Source organism: Melanotaenia boesemani, chromosome 10, assembly GCF_017639745.1.
Source record: "Melanotaenia boesemani isolate fMelBoe1 chromosome 10, fMelBoe1.pri, whole genome shotgun sequence".
NCBI classification, from domain to species: Eukaryota; Metazoa; Chordata; class Actinopteri; order Atheriniformes; family Melanotaeniidae; genus Melanotaenia; species Melanotaenia boesemani.
In genome coordinates this window covers 3891747-3903879 of record NC_055691.1, presented here as the reverse complement: position 1 = coordinate 3903879, position 12133 = coordinate 3891747, and the positions used below count along the sequence as shown (strand labels likewise).

Below are 12133 nucleotides of genomic sequence, written 5' to 3'. Positions count from 1 at the left end.
TTCTGACCTACACAACACAGCCAGTGCTGTAACTGAGTCATATGTGCCAAAAGTAGCCCAGATTCAGTCCAAACATGCAGCTATCTAGGTAACATCTTTTAGATCGATGTTTGACCATTAAGGGCTTTCTATGCAATAAAAATTATTTATATTATATTCTAAATCTAATAGGAACCTAAAGAGAGCCCAGTGATGGAAAGATATAATCTCTCTTGATGGTATCGATCAGTATTCTTGTCTGATCTAAAACAAGCAGAAGATTTTCAAGAAATTACTAAGACTCAGCTAAGTTAGTATCCATCTTATTTGTAAACAATGCATGGACCTTGTGACATAGATGAAAAAAGACATCTGTTTAACGTGAGAGTTAAAAGGTCAAACATGGTCAAAAATTACTCCAAAGTTCCTCTTGCTGTCGTCCCTCAACAGTATGGTATCTCTGGGGGCTGTCTGGTGTAGGCCTGAACAAAATGGGGAAAAAATCAAATTGTGCTTTTTTCTGACCAATATTGGGATTCAGTTCTTTTAAATTCCAGCTTCTGTTCAGTGTTCATGCAGAAATATATTTTCTATATGAGATAGAGGATTACCACATGACATTTAAATATAAGCTGCTTCATATTCTAACAAGAACGCAAAGTTGAGATGTGAACAGTTTCACCTCCAACCACAACAACCTGTGGCCAAAACACTGAAGCCTGCAGGTTACTTTTCCTCTATTGTGTCCTTGTATGTATGTATATACATATATATATATATATATATATATATATATATATATATATATATATGTGTGTGTGTGTGTGTGTGTGTGTGTGTGTGTGTGTGTGTGTGTGTGTGTGTGTATGTATGTATGTAAACTGTCTGATGTTATATTTAGAACATAGGACCTTGTTTCTCTCTACATGTTTTCTGTTCTGCACACAGTAGAATTTCATTCTGATGCCACACACAGACAAATACCTGTACATAAGGTGCACACACTCCAACCAGCAGTCCAACGCATATCGAACAACATTTGGCTTCAACCACCTGAAAATCAGAGATATTTTTTTTTTTTTTTTTTTTAACTCTCCCAGGAAGGTGAAGATGCTGAGAACTTCAAGTTAGTCATGGACACACAGTAGAACAAGCTGAATCTACCATCATTGTAGTAATTTCTGAAACGTATTTCAGCTAAAAGTTAATTTAGTTAAACTTTTATTGTAGGTTTAACACACTATTTGAGATCCCAATGTTAAGAATATTTAGAGCAACTTCACTCAGAAAAATCTTCTTTATTAACTTCATCAGGACATTTTCACAAGTGTTTTCAGTTCTCTGTTCTCAGGGGTCCTCGGTTACTTTGTCCTCTCTGTGCTGCGGCTCTCACATCTCCCCATCTATCTCACCGGCTGTGACAGAGTGCATAATAGTAAGCGAGCGTTGGGAGTGAAACACAACACTAATTCAATGTAAACATATTTGAGGCTCAGATAGAATAGAATCATGGCCGGGTGCAATTTTTAACTCTCAAAAAGAGTCGCACAATAAAGACGACAGGAAATACGTCTAAAGCGAGTGGATTTGTAAAACCATAGATGCTGCGAGTTGGAAACTTGGTGCTGTTTAACATGTAAATTAATTGTGCTCACTCTGGTGTTTGTAAGGTGCACTGTTGAAGGTATTACAGCTGCTACCCAAGTGACAGTGCTTTGAAGCCCTACAGGTACAATTATATTCTTTATTTTCTGAGTGTGTAGAAGCAAAGGCAACACCATCAGGTGAAACTATGAGATTAGATTAGGGGTCTGCAACCAGTAACTTTTCAGTCCTTCCTTGTTGGCTCCAGCAAAACATAGTTTAATTCTGATGACAGATCTATTTATGTTCATTACCAACGATGCCGGCCCTCCCATATGCTTCAGTTGCGCCAAGAAATGATAAAACAACAAAATATGTAACATTAAGACATTTGCAGGAAAAAGGGTGTTTGCTGAAAAGTACCAAGTTGAAGATGATAAAAAAAGGTAAAAAAAAAAAAAAAAAAACAGAACTGGAAGCATAACTTTTTACATGTTTTGTGGCTTTAAACTATGTTAATGGGACATTGTAAAAATAGCTCTTTTGTTAAAAGACATTGCGGATCCCTGGGTTAGATGGTGGCTTTCTCTAAGGTTTTTAGGGCTGCACATAAGTAACTCAGTTTTGTCTGAATTTCAAAGAAAGACCAGAAAGAAAAATGAAATGGCCAGAGCTCACTAGTTCTAATGAAGTTTATGAATATCCACACTGATTGTATGAAAAAAGAGAACTTTTTTTTATCATGAAAACTTTGATCATCATTTTTGCAGGTTTGTGACCTGAAGATATAAGTGAAGGTAAGCAGTATAGTGTAACTTTCATCTCTGGACGTTCTGGTGTTTATCATGTAACCATACTGCCATCTACAGGCCAAACTACAATATTATCTCACTCTGAACAGCCACTGCAGATCCTGATTGTTGCCCAGAAATGTTCTGAAAAGTCTCCATCTGATCCAGAATGCTGCAGCGAGGGTTCTGGTGGGAATTATCAGCGGAGATCGTGTCTTTCCAGTTTTATTTTCTCTTCATCGGCTCCCCGTTAAATCCAGAATATAATTTAAAAGTTCTATTTATATCTTAAAGATCTCTGGAAGTTCTGCTTCATGAAGCAGACACACTCTCTGTCTTTCAGACCAGTCTTTCAACTTTGTTTTTTATGATAAATCTTATAGTCAGGTCTGGCTTTGTTACTCTTATCCATTTTTTTTACTTCTGTTGCTAAAGGCTGAAGCTCCTGGTCCCATGATGCACTGAGCTCTTTTCTGCTTTCTTCACTCTCCATTTATAAATATTTGACATTGTTGTCCTTTGTTTGTGTTTCTCTTCTTCTTTCTCACCTTATGCCTTTACAATGAAGCTGGATTTTCTTTTATCAAGGTAAACTTCATGGTTAACTCGGGGTTTTCTGTACTACCAGGCTGGTTCACTTCCTACTGGGGTAAATCACCATGGTAACTTACACTGAACGGCTAACCTGCTCCAGAGCAGGTTATGTTCTGGATAAGAGATCAATGAGTATAAAAACACCACCTCCTGTACGTTTTGCAGGATGTCAGGGTTGTTCCAGAGGGGTGTAACCTTAAATGAAATAAGTGAAACCTTGGTTATTTTTAGAAATTCCCACCAAGCCATTAAAGAGGAACTGATGTTAATGCTTTTAAAACACTAATGTGGTTTGATGGCTGATGAATGGCAGGTCAGAGATAACCAGATCCTCACACAATGCTTGCTCTACATCTAACCATGGTTCATCCAGACCGCTAGGTTTAAGCCATTTGGAGATAGAATAGAATAGAATAAAATAGAAATACTTTATTAATCCCTTTGGAGAGTCCTCAGGGAAATTTGGGTACCAGCAGCAATACAACACCAACAGTAAAGCAGGATAAGCACAAGATATAATATATACAGGTATAAAGTAAAATAGAGACAATAAGGTGCAAGAAAAGTATAAATATACTGCAGCTTGTTAGCTAGGAAATAGAGATTAAAGTTGGGTAGGTCCAATCCACCTCAGTCTTTAGTGTGTTGTAAAGTTTTTACACTGATACGTGGCTTGTTTGGCTATGGTCTATCGGATTCCTATTATCAGTGTCCCACAAGTCTACCATTTTTAAAACTCCTCAATATGTGTTGATGGTATCTTGAAGAATGATCACGACCAGTATTTGGAGTGGCTGCTTTGAGTTTCTGTTTGCGGCAAAAACATTCAAACATGTTTATATGAACACTGTCTATGTCTTCGGACCATTGTTTACCATGTAGGTGGTAAACCTGACCGCACATTTGGTTGTGTCAATTCCTCCTTGTCGTTATGATGTGTCGTTACTCCTTGTCGTTTCACCACGTTGTCTGACTTTCATTTCCACGGTAATCACTTAAAGCAAAAAATAAGTAATCCTATTGATCATACTTTTTTTTTAAAGTGTATTCTTACAGGTTTGTGGCTCATAGATGACATGTTACCATAGTAACGGGCCTCAACGTGACCACTCAAGAACACTAGAAGACAAAATGATAACACAGAATTTAATGTGATTAAGTTAATAATAACGGTAATATTTCCATTAACTTCTTTTGTTTTTGGAATTTAACACACCAGCTATCACATGATTAAATCACTTTCTGTATCATTGCAGGGTTCTGTTTGTTTAGCTACTGTAGTTCCCGACTGGTCATGAGCTGTTTTAGTTACACTTTCTGTACAGTTTCTAACTGTGAACTGAATGTGCCTGTCTGTGTTTGACCCACTGATGTAGGTGGGGAGTCACATGTTTTATCCTGAGTCCATAAATGTTATTTCCTGATAACAGTATGGTGACTAAGTGTAAATTCAGTGTATATCACAACAGCATAATGTACATTTAGCACACTGGTTTGAGGTCAAATATTTTTTATTGGGAACAAACAAAAGAAAATCTGGAGGATCAGGGCCTTAGCAAACTAGCAAACTTTGGTCAAAATAGGTTTAGCTGACAAAAGTATCTTTTAGAAACAAGATTCTATTTTATTCTTCAGATTTGTTCAAAATGTTCCTGGTGCCAGTATTTAATATTTCCTTTAACAGGAACTGCCACACACTCTAAAAAGAAAAACATGTACCAGTGTGTGTGCCTGCTAATGTCTGATATACATCATCATCTGATATAACTTTTTATCAAAACTTACATTTTGCAATTTACATTCTGTGACGCCCGCCGGCTTATCAGCCAGCCGGGAGAGAGAGTTGCAGGACGTGCTGGAGACGCTGACTGTGGAGACGGCCCAGCACCCGCCTCCCCTGATCCCTGATTGGCCGCCTCACCCCTCACTCCCCAAACAAGCTATCCAATCTGGAGAAGAGGCCTCCTTTAAGACGACATCATTACCATCATTCGTGGCAGCTGTGGACTGTGGGACACATGCCTGCCAGTTTGAGAAAGAATTTGAATTTAACACATTCTCTCAATTGTTTTGCAAAATTGAGCGGGACATGGGTGGAAGAAATTGAATCTGATGATACGTTTCTTAAAATGGCCTGAATTAAAATAAAATATGAATTAATGAGAAATGTGGATGTGTCCACCTCACGGAACTGAATTGTACAATTTTCCTATACTAATAGAGCCCAGTTCTTTTAATGACTAGGAAAGGTGTCGTTTCCAGTGCCTCCAACACAATGTCTATCCCAAACGATGTGGTTGGGCGAAGTGGATAGATTATTCCAGTCAAAGATGCCAAGACAAGGTTTTGTAGAGCCACAGGTGTCTCTAGTACACACACACACACACACACACACACATATATATATATATATATATATATATATATATATATAAAACAATTTTTATTAAACGTGTCTTGAAAGCCGTTACACGCCTCCACAAGTGTATGTTTTGGTTACTTTTACCAATATTGCGGTAAAGCACTGTTTTGTAGTCTGCTTAGTGAGACTTGAGTTTTTTTTTGGGGGGGGGGGGTCCTACGCAAACCTACGTCACAACCCAGTAGTCTCCATCTTGCCAACGTTCCCAGATGCTCGTGTCCGCCCGTAGGATGACACGTTCACAATTCCCCAAACAAAGCTCACAGTGCAAACAAATGGACTATGTTTGGAAAAAAAAGTACCTATCCATGGTTTCCATGTGGTTATATCTCAGTTAGTTGTGTTGTTCCAGCCCGTTTACTCTTTTGCTTTTTATTTTCTTATTTACAAAAAGAAGACAGGGTTATAAATCCATTAACAAATTGTTTAGTGATGACTGTTATGAGGGCCAATCTAGCATAAATCACATCACAAACTCCTATCAACTTACAGAGCACCTTAGGGGAGATGAGGAGATTTTTATATTTCACGTTACCTCCAAAAAAAGGATAATCTGACAGACACTCATTTAATGGCAACGAGAGTAAGCCCAGCCTGTTAAAGCCGATTTGTTCAGTTTCTTTAGGTTTAGCCGCATCTGTCCCTCTCAGCATCAAGTTTATATAATATGTATATACACATGGCACTTATGTCCATGTTAACAGGGGAAGTCGAGCTGATGGTGTTGTAATGTACAGCTTTAACGGATTAATTGCAAGTACAGATGAAGAGGTCTCTATCAGAAACAGTATTAAGCATCTTGCTGCTTTACTGTTCTGCTTGTTTTTTGCTTTATGTTTGTGTTTACAACACAAAGTGCAAATGATACGATTTATCAATCTATTTATCCATTTTTACCCCGGTTATCTGGGGTTTGGTAGAGGGGGCAGTTGCCTATATGCAGGAAGGTGTCATGTTTGCTGCTCAGCTGGGCCACCAGTCCCTCATCAAGCTCATCTGCTCCACCTGTGGCACCCCTGATTACCACACTACCTGCACCTTTGCTCTGCCCTACTTAAACCCTCTCTCGTTCATTCTTCCCTGCCAGATGGTCATTTACCTTCCCTGTGAGATATCCTGCTGTAAGTCCTTGTCTTGTTCTAAATCTCTGTTGCCGACCTTGCTACCACGCCTGGACTCCCCGTTGCCTGATCCCTTGCCGGACTTTCCTGATCTCTGCCTACCTGGATTTGACCTCTTTCTGGACCGACCACCACTTTCTGCCTAGCCCCACTTCCTGAACCTGATCTGTGCCTGCCGTCAACCTGCTCCCTTCCTGCCTCTACTCTTCCAGCGCCAAATAAACTGTTCAAACTCATCGCCGTGTGTGGGCTGAAGTTCCGGGTCTTCCTGAGACGATCATTACAGGAAAGCCCAGATGAACTCTCCCTGGCCCTATTGGCCAGCTTATCCGGGGGGACTTTGCAGAGTAAACTCATTTCGGCCCCTTGTATTCATGATTTCGTTCTTGGGGTCACTACCTGCAGCTGGTGACCATATGGTGCGGGTAGGCTACTTACTGTAGGTTGAAGAAAGAAAACCCCTAAAAATGATTACTTTTCAACATTAAGCGTGTTTTCCGACACACCCCAGCAGGGCAGGTACTCCTTTCCTAGAGTACTAATAATCACCTTCTGACTCCATCCTCTTATCTTCTCTTCTTTAGATGTGGACCACTGAAGACAAACCGAACCGACAAACTGAAGACAAAACTACAATGGTATTAGGAATGTGCAAAACAGAGCTCTGGGATCTCTGTGTTACCTGTCCCTGACCAACAGACATTAGAAATGTCCTGTTGCCCGCCACAAACAGAACACTCAACTATCAGCCCCTGAACCCTTATATACGCTCCTCCCCTTGCTATACACAGTTTTTGCTGACTAATGCTGCAGTTGCAGGAGTAAGGCCACATGCAGATGTCTACAGCCTTCCTGTGACCCCCCTCCGTTAGCGGCTTCTTGTCTCCTCCTTCTCACCCCACACACGTATCTGTAAGATAGTTCACAACACGATCAACACCCAGTCTTTCTGCATACAACATCAATGTAATTACTGCTTGTCAGCTCATTTCTCCGGAATCTTCCCTTATTCGTAAAAGAAATGTGACTGTCTTTCTTCAGCTGTCAGCATTCATCCATCTGTATTAGGCAGCTGCATTCTGTCCTCCGAGAGCACAGATGAGTCACACACACACACACACACACACACACACACACACACACACACACACACACACACACACACACACACACACACACACATGTGAAACTATCACTTACCAGATCAGTTTCATTAGCGTCCGCATGCTAGTGTTGCCAAACAGTAGGAGCTAATTTAGTTATTAGTATTTCTTAATGACAACACAAGGGACAGTTATCAATATTCGATTATTCATGAAACACATGACGGAGCACCACCAAGAAGGTGTCTTGGAAACTAGTAGCTAAACATTGATATCAGTCTGAAGGGGTTGTTGGTCTGTGTATGTCATACAAAGAGCAGACAATGAAAGTTCTGAATCTGATATTTGCAACCAGCAGTTGTCACAATACACATACACAAAGATGACAAACAACTTTTTTTTAAAACAGAATTTATTAAAGATAAGCACAATGATTATTAATCAATGATAACAACAATGGTCTGAGGCAAAGTGGGGAACTGTTCTGTGGTCAGATGGATGAAAATGTGAAATTCTCTCTGGAAAACATGGACACAGTGTCCTGCAGATTAAACAGGAGAGAGAGCATCCAGCTTGTTATCAATGGACTCTGATGGTTTGGGGCTGCATTAGTATCTATGGCAGGGATGCCTAAGTTCGGTCCTCGAGATCTACCACCCTGCAACTTTTAAATGCAACCCTTAACCAACACGCTTGAATCAAATGTCATCTGCATGTCATTCAGCTCTGCAGAGACCTGGTAACGAGCCAGTCATTTGATTCAGGTGTGTTGGAGAAGGGTTGCATCTAAAAGCTGCAGGATGGTAGATCTCGAGGACCGGACTTGGGCAGCCCTGATCTATGGCAATGGCAGCTGCCACTTCTGTGAAGCTCCATCAATGCTGAAAAGTACATGGATGTTTTAGAGCAACATCTGCTCCCATCCAGACGACGTCTCTTTCAGGGAAGACCTTGCAGGTTTCAGCAAGACAATGCTGAACCACATCCTGCATCCATGACAACAGCATGGCTTCACAGGAGAAGAGTCCGGCTGCTGAACTGGCCTGCTGCAGTCCAGATGTTTCACCAATACACAACATCTGGAGCATCATGAAACCAAAAATCCAGCAACAAAGGTCTAGGACTGTAGAGCAGCTAGAATCCTGCATCAGACCAGAATGGGACCACATTCCTGTCCTAAAACTCCAACAACTTCCCAGATGTTTATAGACAGTTGTTAAAAGAAGAGGACATGCAACACCATGCTAAACATCACCCTGGAACTACTTCTTACAGATGTGTTGCTGCCATCAGATTAAAAATGAGCTCATGTTTTCCATGACATGGTAAAATATCTCAGTTTCAACATTTGATATATTGTTTATGTTCTATTTGGAATAAAATATGGATTGAGGAGATTTGGAAATTATTGTAATGTTTTTATTTACATTTTAAACAATGCCCCACCTTTTTGGAATCAGGCCTGTACTTGTATATGTAGATTGTCTGTTGTACTGGTATACAGTATATTTACAAGCGGAAGTTTAATGTATACAATTTTAAAATTCAGCATATACTGTTTCCTTTTAACTCAAACTAGGAGTGATCCAAAAAGTGTCAAATCCTGATAAAGCAACTTTTCTTACAGAACACCAAAAACAACAGGTATTAAGACCATTCAAATGAAGAGCTACTGAACTGGGTGAAAAAAAAGCCACACAATTCTAATTTTTCAGACATATGCTTGTTTAATTTTAGGGAAAATAACTTCTCAGTAGCAGTTGCTTCTTAAAGTGAGAACATATTCTTCATTTAAAGACAACTCTGTTTAAACATTGTTGTTCTGACAGTACTTTGCATCAGGCTTACCAAAAATACCACCTCGCTTGGTATTACTTACTTTTCAACTGATTTACAAGGTTCACAGGCTCCAGTGGTTGTCCACCACAGGAAAAATGCCACTTTAACCAAATTAACTCATTGGTGTGGGATTGAATTCATGATCAACTAAAGTGCTGATCAAATAGTCTAAGAAGCCCTGCATTAAATGATTTCTGTTGTCTGAGATTTTGAGTGTTCAACTTTGAATACAGGATATTTACCATAAATGTATGTTAAGTTATTGGAGTAAAAACATTTTCTGATTCTTTTGTGTAAATCTTGAAGCATGTTCAGGTATTTGTGAACTCTATGACCATTAACAGATTTATATATACACACATGTTCCCATGTCACTATGCATGCAAAGCTGAAGACGTATTTATTGAACAAATCAATGTTAAATTGAAAGCAAACTGCAACACATTTGGATACGCCCTACTTTCCTCACACCTGATTGGCCAGCTGCTCTCCCAGTTGTTGGAATGTTCTGGATATGAAGAAAAATAGTGAGTTTGGGTTGACCTGAGGGTTTTGACTAAGACTGAATACTGACATATTTCTAACTGCCATCAGAAAGTTTTGGAGTTGTTGCTTTGCTGTGAGGAGCGAGGATGAGCCGCTGTGCTGTTGATCCTGCTGCAGTTCTCCTTGGTGCTCGACGAGGTCCTCATCTTGCCTTGCTCTTCCTTCATGAAGAGGTCGACCATTAAGATCTTTTCTTTGTGGATCTGCAGGCTGATATCTTTGGGGATGTCTGGGATGAGCCAGTCCACGATATCATTCATCAGCATAACAACATTCTGGCGCAGATAAATGAAAAAAATGATAAATAAATATTTAAGAATTTAAGAAAGAAATATTCAAATTAAATTTGTGTGGGTTCCTTTTTTTAAAAATTATTTGTAATCTATGAATTAAATATAAAATATACATTTAAAAGAATATCGGTTATTTAAATTATAATTGTTATTATTTCCCTTCGGGTTTATTTATTTATTTTTTTTTTATAATTTCACTTACATTTCAAAAACCAAAATAAGTATGTGTCCTAGCCATGGGTTCAGTTTAATCCTGCAGAATCACATTGCATTTGCCTGAAAAAAAGTTTTATTATTATTATTGTATTATTGTGTCATTTAGCTGTATTTTAGCTTTTTCTTTTTACTGAAGATTAGACCAGTGTTTTTCAATCCAGGCGCTCCCTCATGTGCGCCAACTTTATAAAACTTCACCAAATGATGAAGCAGCCTCGTTTTTTCAAACCGAGAACTTGAAAAGTTCCCCAAGATTTAAAGATGGCTGTGTCCAGTTCCACCTGTAGTCCATTGTCTTTATTGAATCTGAGGGGTTGAAGTCGATTAAAAAAGTTTATCTAATTAATTGCAGGCAATATTTGCAACAAAAAGCAACATTTTATAATTTAAATGTATTTTAGTTGGCAACTGAATGAAATTATAGACACAGACATTAATTTTGTAAACTCAAGCTCTAGCAATGTCTGATAAAATGCATTTAATTGCTTTTCAATTCGAAACAGTAGAAAAAGAACTAGAAAATATCTCCGCCCAAAAAATGAGCAGACCTAAAGTCAACTTGTCATTTTAAGTACTTTAACGAGCAGCTCTGGCTGTTCTCTAATGAAGAGTCTACAACCTGTTAAAGTACTTTTAATGTTTGAAATGTTTTTATCTACACTCTTCTTAATAGATATTAATCTCTGACGGTAAGCCAGAGCGGGATCAGCCAGCAGCAGCTTTGCACATTTCATTTTCCGTCTGGTAATGGAACAGAGGTGAATGAGGGGCTGTTTAGACATTATTCGGAATTTCCCTTTGAGGCATTCACACATTATACTAAAACCTCTCATATCATACTAAAATCATTCACACATGATAGTGAAACCTTTCATACACTATACTGAAACTGCCTCTTATACACCACACTAAAATACAAGTCTTTGTAAAACATTTGTCACGATGTTCTCCAACTTCTTTCTCTTCAGTTTGTTTTGAAAACACGCTCCTGTTTTTGTCTACTACGTGACTTCCGTTTCAACTGAAATTACTTCCTTTTCAAGTGAAATTTGCTCTCACACACACACTAGTAGAATTCCTTTCATACATACTAGTGAAATGCGATTTCAGAAATTTCACTATAGTGTGTGAATGATTTCAGTTTTATGTATGAGAGCATTTTAGTATAATATATAAGAGCCAGTTACAGTATAGTGTATGAGAGGCTTCACTATAATGTTTGAATGATTTCAGTATGATATATAAAAGGTTTTAGTATAATGTGTGAATGTGAATGACTCTGTGAGGGTAATTCTGAACAATGTCTCAAAGGGCCCCTCATAGATGAACATTTCCTGCTCTGACTGCAGCTATGAGCGCTAATGGACGGGGGAGGGGCACAAGCGCTGGTCATTGAGAAGAAGTAAACATGCTTTCACGTTAGTTCCCAAAAGTCTCCAAACGATGACAGAAATTGACGCTAGATTTGTTGAAATAGTCACTAGATGGGTCTGAAAACTCACTAAATATAGCGCTACAGTAGCTAAGTCTAACACTGACTTAGCCGAGCTCTGATGTGTGTCAGTTTATTTGCTGTAGCCTACCAGAAATTGTGTACTGACAACCGTTCCATGGTGTTTAAAATGCAAACTGCAATTAAGTGTTT

General features: G+C 38.9%; 1 protein-coding gene across 2 annotated transcripts in view; it reads right to left on the bottom strand.

Annotated features, from left to right (window-relative positions):
* Positions 1-8956: 8956 nt before the first annotated feature.
* LOC121647403 (anoctamin-1-like) overlaps positions 8957-12133 on the bottom strand; it is a 70887-nt gene continuing 67710 nt past the window's right edge. For both annotated transcript variants that reach the window (XM_041996781.1, XM_041996782.1), the window contains one exon: positions 8957-10254. In XM_041996781.1, coding sequence (XP_041852715.1) covers positions 10024-10254 — 231 coding nt within the window. In that variant the 3' untranslated portion in view covers positions 8957-10023. The remainder of the gene's footprint in view (positions 10255-12133) is intronic.